At 49.9% G+C, this 22,736-nt stretch overlaps 3 gene segments (V, D, J or C); all 3 read right to left on the bottom strand.

The window, feature by feature from the left end:
- Positions 1-915: 915 nt before the first annotated feature.
- LOC118880066 lies at positions 916-3,431 on the bottom strand. The segment is given in 3 exon segments: positions 916-1,223; positions 2,957-3,253; positions 3,354-3,431. Coding segments are annotated over 3 exon segments (651 nt in total).
- A 6,817-nt stretch (positions 3,432-10,248) lies between these two features.
- LOC118880065 lies at positions 10,249-10,885 on the bottom strand. The segment is given in 2 exon segments: positions 10,249-10,718; positions 10,816-10,885. Coding segments are annotated over 2 exon segments (540 nt in total).
- A 1,326-nt stretch (positions 10,886-12,211) lies between these two features.
- LOC118880064 lies at positions 12,212-13,889 on the bottom strand. The segment is given in 3 exon segments: positions 12,212-12,243; positions 13,386-13,685; positions 13,814-13,889. Coding segments are annotated over 3 exon segments (378 nt in total).
- Positions 13,890-22,736: the final 8,847 nt, after the last annotated feature.

Genomic DNA, 22,736 nt, shown 5'->3' with positions numbered 1-22,736 from the left:
GGGTCCCACATCAGGGAGGACAGTTTGCCCAGCGCCCTGGAGCCAGGGCAAACTGTGGTTTCCCCGCTGTCTGGCCCAGCTCCCTCTCTGGGACTCTGCACTGCGCCCCCTGCTGGCCACAGGCGCCTCCTCCAGCCACTGGGATGTCCCAGCCCCCTTGCAGAGAGTCCCATTGTACAGCAGGCTTTGCTGATGTTACTCCCAGGAGAGTCGGGTGACGGGGCCTTTCCAGGTCCACCCTGGAGACAGGAATACTCTCACCCTGGGACTCTCGTCTCCATGGAAACTGACCATATTTCCAAAATGTGCATCTCTGTGAACTGTAGCCCCACAGCCCAGCCCTGCCCGCTGTGCAAACACTGCACGTGTGTATGAAAGGACAGTGACAGGGAGCAGCAGGCCACACATGTGGTGACGTGTCCTGTGTGCAGGTTGGGGTGTGCTCAGGGGTGGCGACAAAGGAGCCTGAACAAAGCTGTGATGAGTCAGCAGGAATGTGAGGGAGGAGTCAGGTGATCCCCCTGCAGAGACAGGCAGAGCCCTCAGGCCAGAGGTCAGGGCACGTGCCAAGGTCAGAAGAAGGGAGAGGGTGGCTGCTGGTGAGGCTGGTGAACGCTCACTCGAGGTCAGGGAAGTGGACCCTCTGAACTTGTGACTCCAGCTCCTTCAAATGGAACAGAAAGAAAAGTCAGGGAAAAGATGATCCCCTTAATTAAACCCTGAAATCCTGTTTTTACTAAGTCTTAGTGCATATGAAGGTGCATATGTTTATACAGCCTCAGCTCCGTTCACTGACATTATTACTTTTAATAACCGGCATCGCACCCATCAGTGTCAGTGGGAACCCAGCCCGGTCTTGTCCAGGGACAGTAACCGGTGCTCTGTGAGCCCCACGTGCCTGGTGAAGCCGGGAGCTCAGGGTTCGGGGCTCACCAGCCCCCTGGCGTGAAGCACCGGGTGAGGAGCCAGGCTGCCGTCCCAGGCTGAGCAGGAATAATCAGCCTCGGCCTCGGCCTGGAGCCCAGAGATGCTCAGGGAGGCCCCGCCGCCTGACCTGGAGCCCAAGGACCTCCCTGAGACCCTGGGGGACGGTTGTGACTCCTGTGGGTCAGGAGTTTGGGGACCCAGCCAGGGTGTTGCTGCACAAGCTGCCCCCTCGCTGCCAACGTTGTTGCTGTTTCCAGGGCAGGAGAGTGTGGCCGTCTGTCCCGGGGACGCGGTCGCTGTGAGGGGACAGAGAGGAGGCTGAGAGCAGGACCCTGCTCCCTGTGCAGGAGAGAGGGCTGAGGAGCAGAGCTGGGGGTCCCCGGCCCACGCCCAGGTGAGGTCGTCCCCCCATGTGGGGAGAGAGGAGGTGAGCAGGAGGGGCGCCCAGGTCACGGTGGAGCCTCAGACACGGAGCCCTCAGCGCTGGTGTGGGGACCGTGCTCCCCGAAGTCCCTTTCTATCCCCCCAGATCCACATGGGGCAGAGTCACATCTGCACATAGACCTGCTGTCTGTGCTCCTGGCCTCCCTGCCCTGGGTGCCCACAGGGAGAAGGAGGGACCCGGGGGGAGGTGCCTGGCTCCTGGTGACCCCCGGGTCCTGGCAGGTCAGCGTGGCCCAGTGAGCAGACGGATGGCTGGACCCCCTGGAGTCCTGAGCGGTTTCCCAGTGGGGAGGGGCCATCTCAGGACTGTCCCACACTGTCCCTCATGGCCTCAGAGCCCCGTTTTCAGTCCTGTTGTGTTGTGGTCATTGTTTTTCTAAAGTGCAGACAAGGTCTCTTTCAACTCCCTTCCTTTGATGGGTGAGTTTAGGGAATTGGGATGAGATGGGTGAGTTTAGGAAATTGGAGTGAGATGGGTGAGACTCAGAGTTTGACCCCTGGGAGGAAGCAGGAGGAAGCAGCGGCCGGAACCCACAGTGACCTGTGAGCAGGAACCCTGCCCAGCGCAGAGAGGACACACTGCTGAGTCCCCATGACACACACAGGCCCCAACGCCCCAGACCTGGGAGTTTGGGGGGTCACACAGCAGGGGGCGCCCATTTTGCAGACCCTGGGGAGACCCACAGCGCCCCCTGCTGCTCCTGGTCAAGTCCAGCTCTGGGTGGAAGTGATGCTGGGGGCCTGGGCTGATGGCTGGTCACTGTCAGTCCATGAACATCCACGGCCACGCCCTGTACTGTGAGAACCGTTAGTGATAGACACTAATTGTTCAATTTCTCAGAAAGCAACACTTTCCAAAATGAAACGTACACATATTTAAAAATCTACCAATGTAGTCATCAGTAAAATGTAAAAGAATTTTAATATTACATTACAAAATATAAAACTATATATAAAATTACATATAAAACTATGTCAGCTTTAATTAAGTGATGCTCAAAATCAGAAAAGCTAAAAAGTGTGGGAAAAGGCTATAAAAGAGCAGGAACTGTCTCTAGGACACCATCGAACATGGAATTTTTTAAATGCTTATTTTCCATCATTAGCTTCACGATGCAATGACTATAAGCATGTGGTATATAAACAGATCAGCAAATGTGCTATGGATCTAGCTGTTGTGCGTATATGAAAAAATCATAAATATTAATTTATTCTCCATCATCAAATTAATGAAGTTGGGTATGTCTGTTAATCCTCTTTGGACAAGAATAGTTGTGCTGGTCATACTGGGGTCCCTCAGTGTCATTGTTGGTTGATATGATTGGGAGCTGGGCCCCCTCCCCATCTATAGTCAGAGAGGGGTCCCCTTGGAGAGATGGACACACCTGGGAGAGACTGGAGGAGGCACGTGGCCATGAACCACTGGACAGGAGATGGGGCCCCGGAGCCTCACTCCCCACGGGGTGCTGACCATTTCCACCCTCTCTCTGCCTCTCCTGCCTCTCAGGGCTGAGCCCTCTGAGCACATGAGTAGGTTTTGGTAGCACTTCCCCATGGGCTTATATCACTGTGCAATAGTAATTACCACTACTCACGTAGAGACTACAGTAATAGTCAGCCTCGTCCTCAGGCTGGGCCCCCCTGATGGTGAGGGCGGCTTTGTTCCCAATGATGGATCCAGAGAAGCGACCAGGGACCCCAGAGGGGCGGCTGCTTGTGTGGTAGATGACAGTTTTGGGAGCCTGGGCTGGGGTCTGCTGGTACCAGCTGGGGTAGTAACCGGTAGTGACTGACCCAGAGCTAAGGCCACAGGTGAGGCTGATCGTCCCTCCTGAAGACACTGACACGGATGGCTCCTGGACCACAGTCTGAGAATCCACCCCTAAAACCGACAGGAGAGAGACAGGGCTTGTTATGGAGATAAGATCCCCTGAGGCCCTGTTTGTAGGTGCCCCCAAGGATGCAGAGTCCCAGCGCCTGACCTAAGCCATAAGTGAGGAGCCCGAGCAGAAGCGCCATCCAGGCCATGGTGGGGACACTCCCAGGACACGTCCTCCTCAGCCTCCTGGGCTGGAGTGTGGGGTCCTCGGGCCTTTTCACGCCTCCCAGACCCATTAGGAGGAGGAGGGGCCTCATGCAAATCAGCTTCCTGTCTCTCTGTGCCCAGTGTCACCTGATGTCCCCTGGGGGAGGTCTCAAAGGAGGCAGATGCTGGGACTTCACACAGACCGGGGACAGCATGGGGATGAGACACTGAGTGATGGGGGTGGCATCCTTCCCCTAATCAGCTCCCCCACGTCCTACGTTTCTCAAACCTGAATTCTTCTCTGCAGAGCCTGAAGGCTGAGTTATAAATGGATGTACTCTCCACCTTCTGGCCCCAGGGGTCTAGTTCATCCCAAACATCACATTCATCCCATGACTATGACCCTCACTCCCTCCCCAGTGGAATCACTTCTTGCTCCTTGTGGAGGATCAGTGGGCACTGCTTCCTCCAGCAGGAAACCCAGTACAGACCCACAGAGTCCTGTGTGGTCTGTGGAGGGACCGGGGTCTCCGCCGACACAGTCTTTGACAACATTGCTGGTCACAACAGTCCAGTGCATCCGGGCTGGGCATGCTGACACCCAGACCAGCACCAGACGTGGGGGGCAGCTCCCCTTTTCTCTGAGAAGCCATCAAGAAACTAGGGTGGCTTCAATGTACCTGCAGTTTTTTAGAAGAAAAGTAATAATACAACCATGAAATTTTGAGATTCTTCCAAAACATCAGATAAAAATAGGAAAACATGTGACTCATAATCAGAAATTAAAATTATACTGTATCTGAGCACGTTGGTGTGAACATCATGGAGCGTTTTTTATCCGAATTTCCCTAAACGGTCTGATCTGGAGCAGAAGGACTGGGAAGAGCAGGCGAGGGCGGTTAGGATGGAAGACGAGTGTGGGGAGAGGAAACTTCTCCAGGAAGTTTTGAAGTACGGCCACAAAATTCTTGTTCTCACAGTGTGATATGAAATGTGATTTTATATTCATTTCAGAGTTGCTGCTACAGTGTCTGTTTCACACAATGTGCGTGGTAGTTGTGTTCCTTTCTCATTATCTGTGTCTGAGGCCTCAAATCCTGTCAGACAGAGATCCACACTAGATGCTTTGGTGCCTATTAAACAAAGTTCCTCTGCTACAGTGGGAAAAATATGCAATTTTGTGTGCATCAAATTTGAAGATAAGGAGGATTTAACACTTAAGAGAAAAAGGGAGAATTAGAAGGAATAATTGCACAGTGATTGTTCTCAGATATTTCAGGATCACCTGACAGGTGAGTTTGCCCCTACCAGGGGTCTGGGGTCATTATGGGTCCACCTTCACCTTCAGACATGTAAAAGGTGTAAGGTTGTGAGTATCAAAGTGGCTCAGACCTCATCCTAATTCTCCGTGGTTCTCTTACAGTTTGACGTTGTCACTGTGGTGGTTGTTTTAGATTCTCCTGTCGGGTCCCCTCAGCCCACCCGGCACAGGCCTTTTTTTTTTTTTAAATGGCTAACATGTGCCAAGTTTTGGAATGCAGCCTACCATATTACCCATCCCTAGCACTCGATGAGTATTAGCTTTTAATGTTATGAGAATAATGAAGTGTTTGTTATTAATAAATACTAGCTGTTAATATTATGTGAATGCTGAAGTGTTTTACTGCAGCCAGACCCCAGCGATTGTGAGAGGCTAGGCTGTGTTGCTGGGGGGAGTATACCTGTTTGTCTTCTGGGTCTGGGGGCTTTCTGTTCCTCGTGAATGTAGTCAGTCACCTGGGACACTTACTTCTCCAAGGGGATGGGTGGGGTCTGGAGATGTGGCTGGGTGAGCATGGTAACTCTTTCTCTCACCAAGTGTGTGCAGAGGTGGAGGGCTACCAGCTACTCCAATTTGACAGGACTGCTCTTCACCCTACTGGGAGTGTGTCTGCCTATGGATCTCTATATTCTGTCATTTGTAGGGCGGCACAGGCCTTTTGATGCCTGTCTTCGCCATGGAGTAGAATTCCAGGGGTTGGGTATCTAATATCTAGGTCCAAAAGAACAGATATTTTTCCACCTTCCTCCCAAAGAACCAGAGCAGGGTGATCTGTGGACCTCTGGGGATTAAGCTGGGAGAAGTGAGCACGTGACGGGGTTGCTTTGAACGTGCAGATCAGTTGGGCAGGATTGATCAACACCTTCACAGGATGAAGTCCTCCAATCCATGAACCCAGGTCTCCTTTCACTTATTTACATCTGCTTTAATTTTTCTCAGCAATGTTTTGTAGTTTTCAGTTTATAAGCCTCTCACCTACTCAGCTAATCCTAGTCCTAAGTATTTTATTCTTTCTGATGCTCTCATGAATGGAATTTTAAAAAATATCCTTTGTGCTTCTTCATTTTTAGTAACTAGAAAGCCAATGGCTTTTTGTAGGGCATTACTCCTCTTAATCCCGTGGGAGACCCTAGATAGAGTCCGGTTAGGGTTTGTGATAAGTGTTTCTTCTCCTTTTTGTAGGGCAGGTAACAAACAATGGAGAGGTGGGAATATTGAGGTGGGGTCTGCCGTCCGTGGACAGTAAGATGAGCCACACAAAGGGGCAGCCCTGGACGTGTGACCATCTAAGGAACTGAAATGGCCCAGCACTGCCTCCACTAATTATAGGGGAAAGGAAAGGCAAAACACTTTTTCTTTTCAGTTTGAGAAAAATGTCATTAATGTATCAAGAACTTATGTAGTGGTTTGTGAAACATATATGGTAAAAGCACCCACTATTCTCTGATTGGTGCCTGGTGACAATAATCTGTGGAAACGCCACAAATCAGGAGCAGCCAATGTGACTTTTAGCTCCATTTATTATTCAGCACCATACAGCAAGTGTTAGATACCGCAATTAAACAGGAAGAATCAATGGTTGGATCATTGAGGGGCATGGAGAGGTAGTTGTTCCAAAAGACCCAAATGTATGATGCACCTTAGATGCTCTGGTGTCAGTGCAAAAGTGTCCAAAGAAATCTCCCCTGTGAGCAAAGCACAGGCGTTCATCCTGAGGGCTGATAAGAGGGGGTCATAGCTCTAGAAACTCCTGGGAATTGGCAGATGACCCCAATGATGGAGGCTCAGGGTTCCCGAGTCAGAGTTCAGGTCTGAGATGACCTCCACCGACCCCCACCTCAGCCCCTGAGCTTCAGGGCAAAGAGTCTCTGTGTCCCCAGCGATGGGCGCATGGACTTTCTGTCTTTGAGACCCTCTCCTAGGAATGGGCTGCTGGAGGGACTTTGAGGACAGAGGGGAGAGAGGAGCCTCCACACCCTGGCAGGCCCCCAGGGATGAACCTGGACCCAGGGTGGCAGCAGAAGCTCCAGCCAGACCCTGAGCAGGAAGCTGCTGGGTGGCCCCACCTCCCGCAGATGAGAAAGGAGTCCTGGTCTCAGTTCCCGCAGGCCTGGAGCTACCTGGTAGGAAATCTACGTGGGTCACAATTGCATGTTTGTTTATTTGTTGCTGTTATACAGCTCCCTGTTTTGATCACCCAGTCTCCATTGTACATTCTTTGACTTTTATTTATGTCTTTGCCCAGAGAATATCAAAATGTTAGGGGAACAATGTCTATTGTTCTTTATTGCATCTGTGGGTTCTCTTTTGCCTGTGAATGTTATTCTGGCAGTACTTAATTTCTTTTGACTCTCTAATGTACTAAATGTATACATTTCCAATTTATAGACACTTATTTACAATTGCTGTCAATAAGAGGTTGACATAAAAAGAATATTATTGTAAATGCAACTCTCACCCTTTTTAAGAAGTTCTTCCTGCATTTCTGACCTAAGGAACCCTCATGACCCGCTCCCTAATCTGCGTCATCCTCTGATCAATGATTTTTTTTAATGTTTATTCATTTATTTATATTATTTTTGGCTGCATCAGGTCTTAGTTGTAGCGCGCGGCTCTCTGGTTGTGGCCCACCTGCTCAGTAGTTGCGGTGCGCGGGCTTGGTTGCCCCGCGGCATGGGGGATCTTAGTTCCCCAGCTAGGGATCGAACTCGTGTCCCTGGCATTGGAAGGTGTATTCTTAACCACTGGACCACCAGGGAAGTCCCTGATCAATGATTTTTGTTAAGAGCTTCGTGGATTTAATGGTGGTTTGGATTTATAAGGTCCAAGGCCAGGACAACTGGTATTTATCCAATATCATCCCCAACAGAGAAACATAGTGGGAAAGGCATTTGAAGTCGTGGGGTTAAACTGGAGAAAGTAGCAGGTGAAGGGTCTGAAGGCCACGTCCTTACTGAGGAGGGTCTCCTGGGCCTGGAGATCAGGAGCTTCTCAAGAGCTCAAGAGAAACAGAGCAGCTCAGCTCGCTTAAGCCTTCAGGATCAGGGACAGAGCAGAGACTCTGGACCAGGGGCAGGAGGCCTGCAGGGAGCAGTTGGAGGACCAGCGGGCCTCCCAGTCACAGGTGCTGGATGTCCACTTCCCTGTCATCCCACCAACCACGCAAGGGATAGTTCGTAGCTGGGCACCTGGTGATTCTGTTTGCACTGGTGCCCAGTCCAACTCATACTGCTCACCCCACGACAGGCCAATGAATGGAGAGACGAGGTCTTGGGACCAGGAATAATGACTTTCCTTGGAAAGCCAGCAGACAGAGGAGATGGCAGTCTAGTGTCCCAAAGACATTTACCCAAGTTAAAATTCAGGCTTCTTTTAAACTGAAAGGGGAGAGAGTGTGGCTGCTTCTTGCAAACTTCTTGGTGGAGACCAGACCCCGGAGGCGATGCGATGACCCTTTGTTTGTGCAGCTGTCCGCGCAGGTCCGGTCAGGATGTTCCTGGAAACCTCCAACAAGACAAAGGTTATTCTCGGTTCTGCACCTTTCTGTATATATATGAATGAAGAGTGTTAGACCTTGACCTCCCATGTCAAGCCTGGGAGGCAGAGCCCTGACAAAGGGCTATTCTGCATATTTTAGGCCGCAGGTGGCATTCCTTTTCAAGATGCAGAGCCAGCCTGACTAAGCTCAGGCCACAGAGCACAGACCTTGGAGCTAAAGGATCAGATCCAGCATGGAGCTGTGTTTGTTCTTATCTGTGACATCTGCTCCCTGTGTCCAGCTCTGTCAGAAGGGAGACAGAGCTCCCTCCTCCAAACACCCGATCACTAGAGGAACGAATTTCTATTTCCCACTCCCACTGGACCCAGGAATTTCTGTCAGATGTCCCAGGTCTGAGTCGTGGGGAGTGGAGACAATGTGGACAATGTCTCTGAGGTGACAGGCCCTGTGACTCTGGGCTGGGACAGGAGCCTTGTGAGCAGAGGTCCCACCTGGGTGGGAGTGTCAGGGGTGGTGACTGAGTGACAGTCCAGCCCGGACAGCACAGGGTGCGGAGGTTGTGCCTCATGTCCCCACGGGCCTGAAGCACAGCTCTGAGGCCGCCGTCCCAGAATAATTGTCCCAACCAGCCTCAGGCACCGTCTGAACCCCAGAGACTGTCCAGGGGGGTGAGTGGCCGACAGGGAGCAGAGACTCGCCCTGGGATCCTGAGGGTCAGACTCATCCCAGCAGAGAAGGGGGTCTGGCATCCTGGCCATCCCTGACCCAGGACCCAGTTCTGTCACTGTCACTGGTGTGCTCTGCGGAGGGACATCCTGCCTCCTGGGGAGCCTGACTCTGAGGACGGCTGGGTGAGCACAGACTGACCCCTGATTCCTGGAGGGACAGAGAAGCCTGGAACCTGCAGAGTCCAGGACAGTGTGTGTGTGTGTGTGTGTGTGTGTGTGTGTGTGTGTGACAGAGGCTGTGCCCGTGTGTCCTCAAGAAGCCATTCCCTCAAAGTCCACCCTGAGCCCCAGTGGCCCCTGTCCCTCTTGTGGCTTCTCCACCCCTGAGGTGGCTTCTCCAAGCAAACCCATCCCTGGGGTGGCTTCTCGGTACGAGCCTCCAGGCTCTGGGGCTGGGGCTGAGGAAGGCCGTGGGCAGGAAGCCACGTCCCTGGAGCAGGATCTCCTTCAGATGGAAGGAGGAATCAGGGTGACACTTCTGTTAGCAACTCCACAGAACAGAAGCCCGGGTCACGTGGAGTGGAGACGCCTGTCCCCTGTCCTCCCTGCAGGACTGGGAAGGACGGAGCCCTGTCACCACAGCTGCGGGTCTGCAGGCCCAGGAAGCACAGGGCAGTGGGGGCCACAGCCCCATCGTCCTGCGCCCTCACCAGAGCCGAGGCTCGCAGGCCCTGCTGGGTCCAGGTGTCTGCAGCTAGGGGACCAGAGGAGATTGTCTAGTTTGATTTTGGAAAAGAGAGGAGGATTCGGACTTTAGGGACCTGAGGAAAATGTTTCTGCAGTTGAGGTGCTTTCGGAGAATTCATAGAAACATCACCTGGGGCAGAAGAAAACACAGCCCATCTTGAGACATGGAGCCAGGGCTTCCTCTGCTAAATCCTCAGGACTCACCTCGTGTGGGGTCTCAGTTAATTCTGAAGGAAGAAATAATCCATAGCTTCCCCGCGCAATTACTCAGAGGCTGGATGACCCCTGAGTTTTAGGAAAATGCAGCCCTGTTTACAGCACAGTAAAGAGGTTGAGGAGGGAGGAGGGAGCAGAAAGCAGAGCTCGTGTCAGTATTTGAGCTGTGGGGACATCTGTACAGCCCGGGACTCACAATCTGTGGGATGAGATGAAGGAAATGAGGAGGGACGTGGCTGTGCTGGGAGCATTTCTGGGTCAGACACAGCACCTACTCTGGTGAATTTACTCCAGACGCTGAAGGAGGGGCAGGTGGGCTCTGTCCTCACCTGTGCGGGTTCCTGGGACACCTGCGCTGTCTCGGGTCACAGGCACGACCCTGTGTTTCTCCTCCCTCCATTCACAGAGATCTCGGTGCAGAGAAGCCTCCCTTGCAGATCCCTCCACAGAAGCTTCTCACTGAAAAGAGGCTCAGAGCCAAGGTCTGTGGGCCCAGGGGTTTTTGTCTCACTTCCTCCTCATCTGAGACACTGTGGGAATGATAGCTGCTCCCACTGCTATGACCTACACCACAGGAGTAGTCGTCCTCGTCCTCGGGCTGCAGCCCAGAGATGAGCAGGAGCCCTGCATTGGCCGAGGCATCTTTGGATCCAGAGAAGCGGCTGGGGATCCCGGAGCCCTGGTGCTTATCAGAGTCTGACCTGAACCTCAGGAGGTACCGGGGAGGGCTCCCTGGCTTCTGCTGGTACCAGAATATGTGGTAGCTGCCAACACTGTACCCACTGCTCAGGGTGCAGGTGAGTCTGGCTGATGCTCCAGGAGATGTAGAGAGCGAGGGCGGCTGAGTCGGCACAGGCTGGGAGAGGGAACCTGCAGACACAGACACAGGTGGGGGATGGGGCAGGAGCTGGAGGAAAGATTCCAGGAGTCTGAGCCATAGGGGCTGATGCAGGCTGGGGACTGAGACCTGGTCCCCGGGGCCGGTCCCTCCCTGTGCAGTGAGACAGGAGCACGAGCAGGAGAGGAGTCCAGGCCATGGTGCTCACAGCCCCCTGGTCCCCACAGTGGGGCTGGGCTGCCCCAGGCCTCCTTTTCTCCCCCAGCCTCTGCCAGAGGAGGGGCTCCCATGCAAATGGGTGTCCACCCAGGGCCCGCCCAGCCCCTCCCTGAGCCCTGGTGCTGGAGCTCAGCTCACAGCCCAGACTCAAGGGGATGGAGGGCGGCTTCCCCCTTGGGACCCCCTGGGAGGAAGCACCTGCTGAGACCACGCAGGTCCCTGCTCAGGGGCCTCTGCCAGCCAGAGAGGACACACTGCTGAGTCCCCACCAGGGAGCACAGGCCCCGCCCCCAGGTCCAGCTCCTGGAGTGAATGGTCCTCCCTGAGCAGCCGTGCAGGGACCCCAGGGCAGTCCCATGGCGCCCCCTGCGGGTCACAGAGCACAACTTCACGGTGACCTGAGGACCTGTGGGCTCAGCAGGTTCTGCAGCTCACCCGGTCCCTGTCTCCTTTCGCACATCCAGGGTGGTTCCCAGTTCCTGGGATTCCCACACAGTGTACATTGATTTTTGTTTGTCTGTTTGTTCTGTGTGGTTTCTATAGTAGACTCACAATCTTTAAATTATTTTTGCTGTATGTATGTGTCACTACCTAGTCATGTATATCCCTCTTCATTTTTGTTCATATGTAAAATGTCCTAGGCTATTCCTGGATTTAAATTTTTTCACACAAATGTTAGAAAAAAGGTCTCATTTCTCCAAAATTCTGACAGGTATTTTTAAAAATAAATAGAAACTATTGATAAGCTAAATAAGCATAATTTTCAGATTTCTTCATTGCAATCCATCCTGAGCATCAATGGATCTGTTTCTACGTGTATGCAAGTCTTGTTTTACCCCCTGTATGGAATGTTCATCTTTCCTGGGATGTCTGTACGTTTTCTTCGTCAGGAGGTTGTCGGAGTCCGTGTAGACTGAGTGGTTACTGACAACGGTCTTGCGTGGGGGAGGTGAAGGGCATCCAAGCTGCGTCCAAGTCCTGGTTCCCAGGGGAGCAGCCTCTGCTGAGGCATCAGGGAGTCGCCTGCTGGGCTGGTGTTTTCCTGAAGTGGTGACAGGGAGAGTCGTGCTCAGAGGGGAGGCTCCAGAACAGCCCTGTGGAAGGTGTGAGCCTGAAGTTGCAGTGCCCCCCAGGCAGATCCCAGAACACTCCTGCCTAGTGGTCCTCACATGGGAGGGAGCCTCATGCCGCCCATTCCCTCGTCTCTGAGAGCGATTCTGTCCCTGAACAAGGGCTTTCTGCTGAGTCCAGGGGAACAGGCTGAGTGTGTGATTTCAGCACTGACTCATTTTAAAGGTTCTTAAAGTCAGTGATCCACGGGGAGGGCCTCAGAGCCTCCTACAGAGCATGAAAAGGGGCTCAGCATCAGGGGGTCATTAGGGAAATGCAAACTACAATGACATATTGCTTCACCCAGACTAGAAGGGCTGTAAAATAAAGTGAGAGATAGTAACAGTTGCTGGTGAAGACGGGGAGAAATTGGAACCCACATACATTGCTGGTAGAGATGCGAACCAGGGCAGCCGTGTTGGAAAACATCGGACAGTTCCTCAAATCTCAAAATATACTGTTAGCATAGTTACCATAAGACTCAGCTATGCCACTCCTAGGTATCTACCCAAGAGAAGTGAAAGCATACTTCCACCAAAAACAAAACAACACCTAACTACTTGTACACAAATATTTCTGGCAGCATTTTGCATAATAGCCAAGAGAAGAAACAAAAACAACTCAAATGTCCTTGAAGGGTAAACAAACGGTGGTCAGCTCATACAATGGAGTATTATTTGGCAATAAAAAATGGATATTGACCCACACGGATGGAACTTCAAAATGTTATGCAAAAGAATTAACTGAACTAAGACAGTCACAAAGGACACCTATTTTCTGGTTCCATCTATATGAAATGTCCAGAATAGGCAAATCTGTAAAGACAGAAAGTGGAGCAGTGGTTCCCTAGGACTGAGCAGAGGTGTGATGAGGTGTGATCACAAATGGGTGGGGACGTTCTCTGAGGAATGTGGGCAGCTTCTAAAATTAGAATATGGTGATCCGGGACTTCCTTGGTGGTCCAAAGGTTAGGACTCTGAGCTTCCACTGCAGGGGGCACGGGTTCAGTCCCTGCTTTGGGAACTGAGATCCTGCATGCCCCGCTGCAAGGCCAAAAAAAAGAATATATAATATAGTGATAGTTACACAACTCTGTGAATATGCTAAACACCCTTGTACTGTGCACATTAAACCAGTGAACCTGTTGGCATGCGCAGTATATCTCAATGAAACTATGTTGAAAACAGTATGAGAAGAAGCCTGTGTCACTGACCCTTTAAAGTGGGTGGGTGCTGGACAGTCAGACCCTCACACTGTAAGGTGGGCCACAGTCACCCTCCTTATTTGTCACAGGCAGTCACGGGGGTGATCACGGGGAGAGGGGGTGGGTTTTTGTCTCAGTTCCCCGTGGGTCAGATGCGCTGTGTTACCACTGATGCTGTCATCCCACGTTGAACAGTAATAATCAGCCTTGTCCTCAGGCTGGAGCCCCAAGATGGTCAGAGAGGCCGTGTTGACAGACGTGGAGCCAGAGGACCGGTCTGGGATCCCTGAGGGCAGAGAATCTGTGAGCATCGCGGTTTTGGGGGCCCCGTGAGAAATCTGTTGGTACCAGTTAACGGTATTAGCTCCAACATTGTTGCCATTTCCGGTGCAGGAGAGGGTGACCTCCTGTCCCACAGAACCTGACACGGAGCCTTCCTGCGTCAGCCCGGACTGCGCCCAGGACCCTGGAACAGAGGAGGGGACACACAGAGAACTGAGTCTGGGCCATTGTCCACAGCATGTTCTCCACAGGAAGGAATAAAGCGGCCCAGGTGTCCCCGAATCCCTTCTCCCACCTTCCACCACCTCTCACCTGTGCAGTGAGCGAGGAGGCCGAGGAGGAGAAGGGTCCAGGCCATGGTGGAGACGCCCCAGCTCTGCTTCTGAGCCCACAGGGGACCTGCACAGAGTCTCTCTTACCTTGTCCCTCATGGGAGAGCAGAGGACCCCTCCATGCAAATGACCCCTCCCCCGGTGACCCTGGCCCTAAATTGGGTGAGAGCTGAGCACGGGGTGGGGCTGGGGAGCCTCCCCTGGGCCCTGGGTGGACCCAGGCTGGACCGATGAACACAGAGCAGAGGGCACAAGGCAGGGCTCCAGGGCCTGGATTCCCAGCTGAGAGTCCCCCCACAGACCCTCAGGGACAGGCGCACAGCGTCCCCTGCGGTCCACACCCAGGCTCCCTTAGGACTGGGATGGACATTCCCGAGCTGAGCCCAGCGGGTGAGACCGCCTTTAGCCCCACCTCACACACCCCGGTCTCCACCCAAACTAACTGGATCTTGCCACCACCTTCTCCTCCCAGGATGAGACCCACAGACCCACCTCCCTGACTTGTGCGTTTTATCCCCGTTGCAGCTGGAGAGTTAGTGTAGAAACGCCAACGGGAGCGTGTTACCCCCACCTTACAGTCCGACAATGACCCTACGTCCCCTGAGGTCACTACAATGGTCTGGTCTCTACCTGCCTCTCCTGCTCTCTGGCCACTTTCCAAGGAGCTCCTCCTAGGAGCCTTCCCTACCCCAGCAACCCACAGCACAGGCTAAAAGCAACTGTTCTCAGTTACTTGAATGGCCAATATCTTCTTCTTTGAATTCTTACCTCTTACACGCCCTCCCTCCTACTTCTACCATCTCATCTGTCTCAGTCCTTCGGGATTTTGAAAATCCCAAATGAGATGCAGCTCCTGTTGATTAGGCCTCTTTGGACCAATCTAACCCCCCCCACCCTACCCGGCCGCCTCACTCTTTAGTTTTTCACCTCTTCCGGGGCTGGAAACCATGAGCAGGGTTAGAGCTGTAAATACACAGTTGACATAATTTTGGTCTGGGTTTTAATTACAAAGAGATGTGTAATTCCTTCAGATAAAAATCCAGTTCTATAGAGCATTCCCACATATTCCTCCTACTCCTCCCCACATTTCCACCATTTTAACATCTTGCATTGGTTTCGGGCAACTGGTAAAACTGCATAAACCAATACTGATACATTATTATCAACTAAACTCCATTGGAGTTCGCTCTTGGTGTCACACAGTTTTATGGGTTTTACCAAGTGCGTAATGTCACCTACCCACCGTCCCAATAACATACAGAATATTTTCGCTGCGCTAAACATCCGTTTTGCTCCACCTGTTCAGCCCTCTTTTCCTATCCCCGAACTCCTGGCAACTCTAGATCATTTTACTGTCTCTAGACAGTAAATGTGCCTTTTCCATAGTATCATATTGTTGGAATCACACAGTAACTGTATATTACTTTTTACAGATTTAGCTTCTTTCACTTAGTAATATGCATTTACTTTTTGTATCGCCCTTTCTTTTTGTGACCCAATAGCTCATTTATTTTTAATCACTGAATAATGCCCCATTGGGTGGATGTACCACAGTTTGTTTATCCATTCAGCTATTGGAGGCCATTTTGCTTGATTCCAGATTGTAACAACTATGAATAAAGCTGCTATAAACATTTGTGTGCAGCTTCTTGTGTGGACACACCTTTTCAACTCATGTAGATAAACACCTAATTCAACTGCTGGATCGTACAGTGAGAGTATGCTTAGCTTTCTAAAACTCTCCTCGTCTGTCTTCCATAGTTGGCCAACACCATTTTCCATGACTACCAGAAATGAATGAGAGTTACTAAATGACTAGTTTAGCTCTATTACTAGTTTAGTCCATGTGCTATACAGGGTCTCTCCACTCTGCCAGGTTAAAACTCAGGCATCCTACACATTTTTTAATAAAATTCCTAAGGTCTATTCTAGTTACTCACTTGGCTTCCATAAGCCATCTACGCCACCACATCTCTGCTTTTTTCTCAGACCTGGACAGTGGCTCTCTGATGCTGCAAAGTTTTCATTCAGGAAATTCTCATCGTGCATAAGCACCTGCAGAGATGAGTGCAATAGCTCTCCCCACAGAGCGCTAGCCCAATTCAGTTTGCGTTATATTGGCATCTTTCTCATGTCCTATAAAGATGATCATGTAATTTGAATTATAACTAAGTGTAACTTGTAATATGTCACCTACCTTATCATTCTCAGCAGATAAATTATTCTACCATCCAGAAGTGAAATTTCTGGAAAAGCATTTTGAAGACCTATTACACATGTTCAACTATAATATGATAAATAACTCATCCCTGTTTACCCTGGATGTTCCTGGTTTCACCACTGGAAGTCCCATGTTCCAGGACACCCTTCAGTCCTGAGTAATGAGGGTGGATCTTCCCTCTAAGTTAAACTTACAGTTTTTGAATTTGATAAACAGTTATTATGTTTGAAAAGATTTTCTGTACACAAGATGATAATCAATAATTATTCATACAAAATATAAATTTTAAAATTTTATTAGGACTTACATTCCAGAAGGTACAGTAACCCCTGTGTGGTGTCAGTTACTGACATTGATCACTTACCATCCCTCCTTCTGACGTCGGAGGGCTCTGCACCGTCACCTCTGCTTACACCCACCCATGTACCTTCTCAAGGGAAAACATGTATAAATAAGCAATAATATAAATAATAAAAGTGCTTGTATAACCTATCTACTCACTTCTGACATTTTTACTCAGTGCTTTCCTGTAAGAAAATATTGTACCCCTTGTTCAAATTTTCCTTTATGTTCCTTCCTGAATTTCTATTTGTTTTCCTGCATATATGGTCAAAGTTTCTACTTTTTTTTTTTAATACTGGGACCGGAACAACATACACTTTGAAGTACTTTTAAATTTATATAATTTTAAAATTATATAGTATTTTTATTAATTGAGAATTTGAAAATGTTTATATGCATTCCAATGAATTTTCGGTACAATCTCTAGGCTTCTATGTAAATTGATTCTTTGTTTTAAAATATGTTCATATTTTTTTACTTCTATTATTGATTTGATGCAAATCCCAGGTTAAAATCTTTCACAGGAGAGGCCAGCAGCCATTATGTGTGGTCAGATTAAAACGGAAGCAGTTCTAGCATTTCGCCTGGAGGAACAATGCTTTTCTCCAGTTTAAAGATACATAATCATTAAGCCATTAAGGAAGTTTCCTGTATTTCTTCATTTCTATGTTTATTTTTATAAAGGCAGAAATGGTGATAGAATTTAATTGGCAGCTTCTGAAGCATTTATTGAAAATGGAAAGTGTGTTTTTCTATTCAGATCTTATGCATTGAGAAAGGAGCCCAAAAAAGGTGGTTTTTGAAACAAATTCATTTTGCCCCCATGACTGATCCTCCCTTTTATTTCTCTTTGATTTATTATAAAACTTAACATTTACTGATTCTCACGTTTGATTCCCAACTCCTGCTATACAGCCTTCATCTTCCATTTCTAGAATCTTCCTGGGAACTGAAAGCCCTGAGGCCAGTGCCTTGGTTGAATGATAAGAAAATGGGGACTGTTGTCTCCTTTTTGCCCTCATGAACCATTGCATAGTTCTCCTGACCTAGTTAAAGAACCACACATCTGCAATCCTGGCAGCCCAGAGATCAGGGACACACAGTACTAAGGATGTGGATCCACAGCCGTCACAATTCCCTCCTTTCCCTCCAGCTGACTCTCAGAGTAGCCTCACCCCTGGTTTCCTGTGTCTGCAGGAGGGCCAGTCTTCACAAGGAAGCCTGGCATCTAAGGGCGGGGAACTGACAAGGAACATGTTAACCCAGACGTGAGGGTCAGGCCCAGGAGACCAGGATAGTAGGTGAAGTCTTGTGGCCTCAGGAGGGCAGGAAGAGGGCCACCAGGAAGGGTTTGAGTACAGACAAGAAAAAGTAGTTATAGCTTTGGGTTCTTGACAGATGAAGACCGGGGACTGGATGAATGGATGACCTATGGTCAATTCCAGTAGGTTTTTAACTCCTGTGCTGGGCACGGCCGGTGTCAGCCTCCCTCTGGCCCTTCTAGCAATTGCCCTGAAGGACTCTGTGTCCTAAAGATAAAGTTTCTGCCTGTGGAGCAGTGATGAGGGTGAGAAATGGTCCAGCCACCCTCAAAGCCACAAGTCCTTGAAAAGTCTTCAGGTCCTCAGGTGGTGGTGGCATAGTTAGGAGCAAGGTCACCCTTGATGTAATGTTAGACACAGGCAGCCAACGTTTATAGCCTGACGGTGGGAGGACAGGGGATGGCTGAGTCTCCAATCCTCCAGGGTCTGGAACTCTGTGTCAAGATCATCCCATGTCTGGTCCTAATGATCAGCCTTTTTGTAGGACAGGGTCTAAGGGACCCTTAGGAACCATCCATTGGCCAACCTGAAGCCAGAGTTTCCATCTCAGATGGCACTGAGTCGAGATCTCCCCAGTCCACATGTTCAGGACTCTTGCCTTGATGCTTTTTTTGCCAGGCCATAGCAAGCTTTTCTTGTTCATTTATATGTTGCTGATTTTCTGTTATAAATGACCTTGTTTTTGAGATCTCACTCCAACATCATGGACGGATGTGTCAGCAGAGCCTAGAAAGAAACAGAAACCTAAAAGATATAAAAAATAGGGGGAGGTGAGATTTGGGATCCCTGCTCACTTCGTCCACAGCCCAACCCACTTGAGGATGGATGGATAGATAGATAGATAGAGTTGCATCCCATTGGTTCTGTCTCTCAAGAGAACCCTAAATCATACACAGCCCTTTACCCAAATCTCTGTCCTACTCTCTCCTTTTTCTGGCCCTTTGCAGTGTTCTATTCTGTGGAGCAATCTGTGATAAATGGTGGCCCAAGGGAAGCCTGTACTCTGTTCCCACAAAGACCTTGAGAGGTCACAGTCACAAGGAAGTGAAGGTCAGGGAACAAGATTTTCCCCTGTGCATAATTGCCCACTCCACATAACCCCACAAGACCAGGCTATCAGCACTCCGTTTGTTGCAGGGCATCTTCACACTCTTTCTGGGACAGGCCAGTGCAGCTGTTGAGAAAATCTATAATTTGGAGGGGGGGTGGGTCTTTGGATTTTCTATTCAGGATTCACCATTGTAGGTTCCATTTCTAAGCTTTGGAAATACTGCCGGGAACCCTGAAATCACACTGGTGCCCTCTTCTCTTTAGAGCCTCTGGGTCATAATTCTCATCAGCAGGTTGCAGTTCCCACAGTCGTTCTTGGGGGTGAGAAACCCGTCACCCCAGGTGCACACTGCAGGTGAAGCACAGGGAACGCCCAGCAGCACCCGCCCCAACCTGCTGCACCCATACTCTGCCGCCCTCTCCCACCTGGTCTGGGACTCTTTCCTTGAGTCCAAAGTGTCTGTATGATTAGGAGGTGTCTCTTCCAGGCTCTCTGGATAGTGGAGCCAGGGCTGGCTCAAGTTAAGAGCACTGTTCAGTGGACATTTGAGGTCACGAAGGGAAGACAGCACTGACCATTCTTGTCACTACTCTGTGTACCTCATCCCATGCACTCTACCCACCACGTTGATCAGGTGGGTACTTTGTGTCCACGCTACAGACAATGACACTGACACACTGGGAAATTCAGAAGCAGGTCCACGATGCATGTCCAGTATTTGAAAGATCCAGATTTTTCCAAGTGAAAAACAAGTTCTCTTTAAATTCCCTCTCTTGATGGGTGAGTCTTGAGAATGGGGAGCAGGGGAGGAGCAGGAGTATGGGAATAGGAAGAGAACATTCTGGGAGCATCTGGTCCTAGACTAGGCTGAATTAGTGGTGACGGTGATCACAGCAGCTGGTCTGGGCCACACACTGCAATGAGTTCATATCTGTGACTTCATTTAATCCTCCCCCAACCCTGTGAAGTAGACAATGTCCTGATCTCCCTTTTCACAGGTGAGGACTCAAAGATTAAGGCCTTTTTGGAGCTAGGAAGTGAACCGGGGGAATCAAGGGGATAGGAACTGTGGGCCAAGGTCTCTTCTGACCCTGATGTGGCCACAACCTGAGGGTCTCTGCCCCAGGACTGAGGGATGTCTGAGAGGTTCTGTCTGTGCAGTTCTGAGGGCCCACCCGATGCTGGGGGAGGTGGAAGAAACTTCCAGGCTTCCTTTGTGAGCAGAGCAGAGCAGAGCAGTGGGGAGGGTTTTGTCTCACTTCCCCATGGGTCCAGAGCACTGTGAAAGCCTCTGAGTTGCCGTGATATGTAGCACAGTAATCATCTGCCTCGTCCTCAGGCTGGAGTCCAGAGATGAGCAAAATCCCAGCATTAGTTGATGCATCATTGAATCCAGAGAATCTGCTGGGGACTCGGGAGCCCTGGTACTTGTCTGAATCTGAGTGGAAAGTAAGAAGATACCTGGGAGGGTTCCCTGGCTTCTGCTGGTACCAACATATCCAGAAATCACCAACATTGAAGCCACTGCTCAGGGTGCAGGTGAGTCTGGCTGACGCTCCCGGATACGCGGAGAGGGAGGATGGCTGAGTCAGCACAGGCTGGGAGAGGGAACCTGCAAACGTAGATACATGTGGGTGCCGGGGCAGGGACCAGAGTTGAGTTGCCTGAGATTCTGAGCCAGAGAGGCAAACATAGACTGTGGGGCTGCTCTGTGTCTCTGAGGAATGTCCCCACACGTGCAGTGAGACAGGAGCATGAGGAGGAGAGGAGTCCAGGCCATGGTGAATGCAGCCCTCCTGAGACACCTGAACTGGAGCTGGGCTGCCCAGACATCTCTTATCTCTTTCAGTGGCCTCGGGGAGGAGGGGCTATTCATGTAAATTTGTTTCCCATACTGGAGACCTCTGTTCCACCCTGAGGACCAGCTGAGGTCTGCACTTGGTTCTTTAGACAGAGGGGCTGATGGGTGAGACTGAGAGTCTGCCCCATGGGAGTGACTAGGGAGGAAGCAGCTGCTGGGACCTGACACAAACCATTGAGCAGGAGACCCTGCCCAGCCCAGAGAGGACACAGCGGCTGAGTCTCCACCAGCAAACACAGCCCCAGCCCTGGAGAGTGTGAGGGATTACACAGCAGAGGGCACCCACTGTGCAGACCTGGGGAAATCCCACAGCACCCCCTACTGCGCAGTGAATTCGAACTTCAGTTTCTCTGTGGAAATTATGTTAAGGGCGTTGGTCTGAAAGCCTGGTCACTGTCATTCCAGAAATATCTGTGGACCACACCCTGCAGTGTCCATTGATAATTGATATTAAGAAACATCCTTTTCAACTGAGTTCTTTCTAGATTTTAAGGTGAAAGAAATATGACCACCATACCACGTGATGACGGCTGCAGTGAGGTGGGAAAGCAGACGGCTTTGGGAACAAAGCCTTGAGCAGCTCATTCAAGAGGGCAACAGGAAGGAGGTGACTGGTCATCTGGGTCAGAATGGAGTGGAGAGTAGTGGTCTTGTTTGTGGAGCAACAAAGCAAGCAACACTTCTAGAGAAGGTGCAGGGTTCTCAGAAGGTGTAGCAGAGTGTTCAAATATTCAGAGACACCAAATAGTGTAGGGTATTGGGAAATGGCAAAACGTCTCATATTTCTGGGTCTGACATTTTTTGGATGCTTTTGTTGTCAGGCCACAGCATGTTTCTTTGTTGCTCTTTCTCTGCTACAGAAGATGTTGTTCCTAACATTCCTACACCATGGATGGGTGAGTCAGCACAGTCTGGACAAAGGACCCTAAAAGATCAGCATAACGGCTACTTCTCACTTAGAAAAATGCTTCCATCCGTTCCAGAAATATTTATAAAAAGAATGGAACAAGCCAGTAGTGTGCCAGACGTGAGGGAGATGAAAGATGAAAACAGAAGGCCGCTGTGGCTGAGGCAAGAGACAGAGAGAACAGAGAGGTGAAGATGTTCCCAGGGGCAACACCAGCCTTTGTCAACAGAAGATACGAATGTTCTTCATCAGTTCACTTCATGAGGCCCCCGGATATTCACGAGCTGAAACTCACCGTTGTCTTTGTGGTAAGATTGCCAACACAAGAGGCTCTCTCTTCCTTCCTCTTCCTTTTCTCTCCCGGCTTGAAGAGGGTCTTCAATGCCACATTGGCTGATGAGCTCTAAAGTGTTGTTTTTTCCTCCTATTATGGACATATTCCATCAAAATCCAGGACTTGACTCTCTCCTGATTAGTTAGACAAAAAGATGAGAGTCTCTTCTAAAATCTAGTTTGGGAAGTTCACTTCACTCCCTAGCTCTACTGAATTAGGACCTGCTATATATATTTTTTTCATCTTTTCCATTGGGTGACCCCTCTTGTTAAAGCAACATCTCTATCTTTTAGTTAAGGGGCAGAAATGTACACAGATGCTTCTTATTATTCAAAGGAATACATGAGGTGACTGTCTACATAAATCTTTACATCTGATAAAGGTGGGGGAGTGAAAAATAAAGATAATAAAGAGGGTCAGGTACCTTGTTTTAAGGAATTCAATACTGAAATATCAAAGTGTGGAAGAGGCCCATGTCCTTCGATTATTTTATAGTCAAAGATTTACCCAAAGAAGCTTGACAAGGCGTAATGGTTGTGCATAATTCATATGGGACATTTATAATGAAGCCATGGGTTATAAGGAAAAGCCATTAGGCAATCCATTGACATCATATGCAGCGAGGGAGTCCAGTGTGGTCTCATCACATTTCACTAACGGTAGACATCAAGGCTTAACCCCACCAATGCATACACCCTCTCCACATCGCCACGTCCATCTCTTAATGTATTCATTATCTATTTCCTCACATCAAATTTCTCCAAAATTAGAAGCTAAGAACAACAACATGTATGATTCCACAGTTTCCGTGAATCAGGGAGTTGGCAATAGCCTGGAAGGGTGTTTCTGGCTCAAGTTTGTTCGT

The sequence above is a fragment of the Balaenoptera musculus genome, chromosome 14 (assembly GCF_009873245.2).
Source record: "Balaenoptera musculus isolate JJ_BM4_2016_0621 chromosome 14, mBalMus1.pri.v3, whole genome shotgun sequence".
Classification (NCBI taxonomy): Eukaryota; Metazoa; Chordata; class Mammalia; order Artiodactyla; family Balaenopteridae; genus Balaenoptera; species Balaenoptera musculus.
This window is presented reverse-complemented; position numbering and strand designations above follow the sequence as displayed.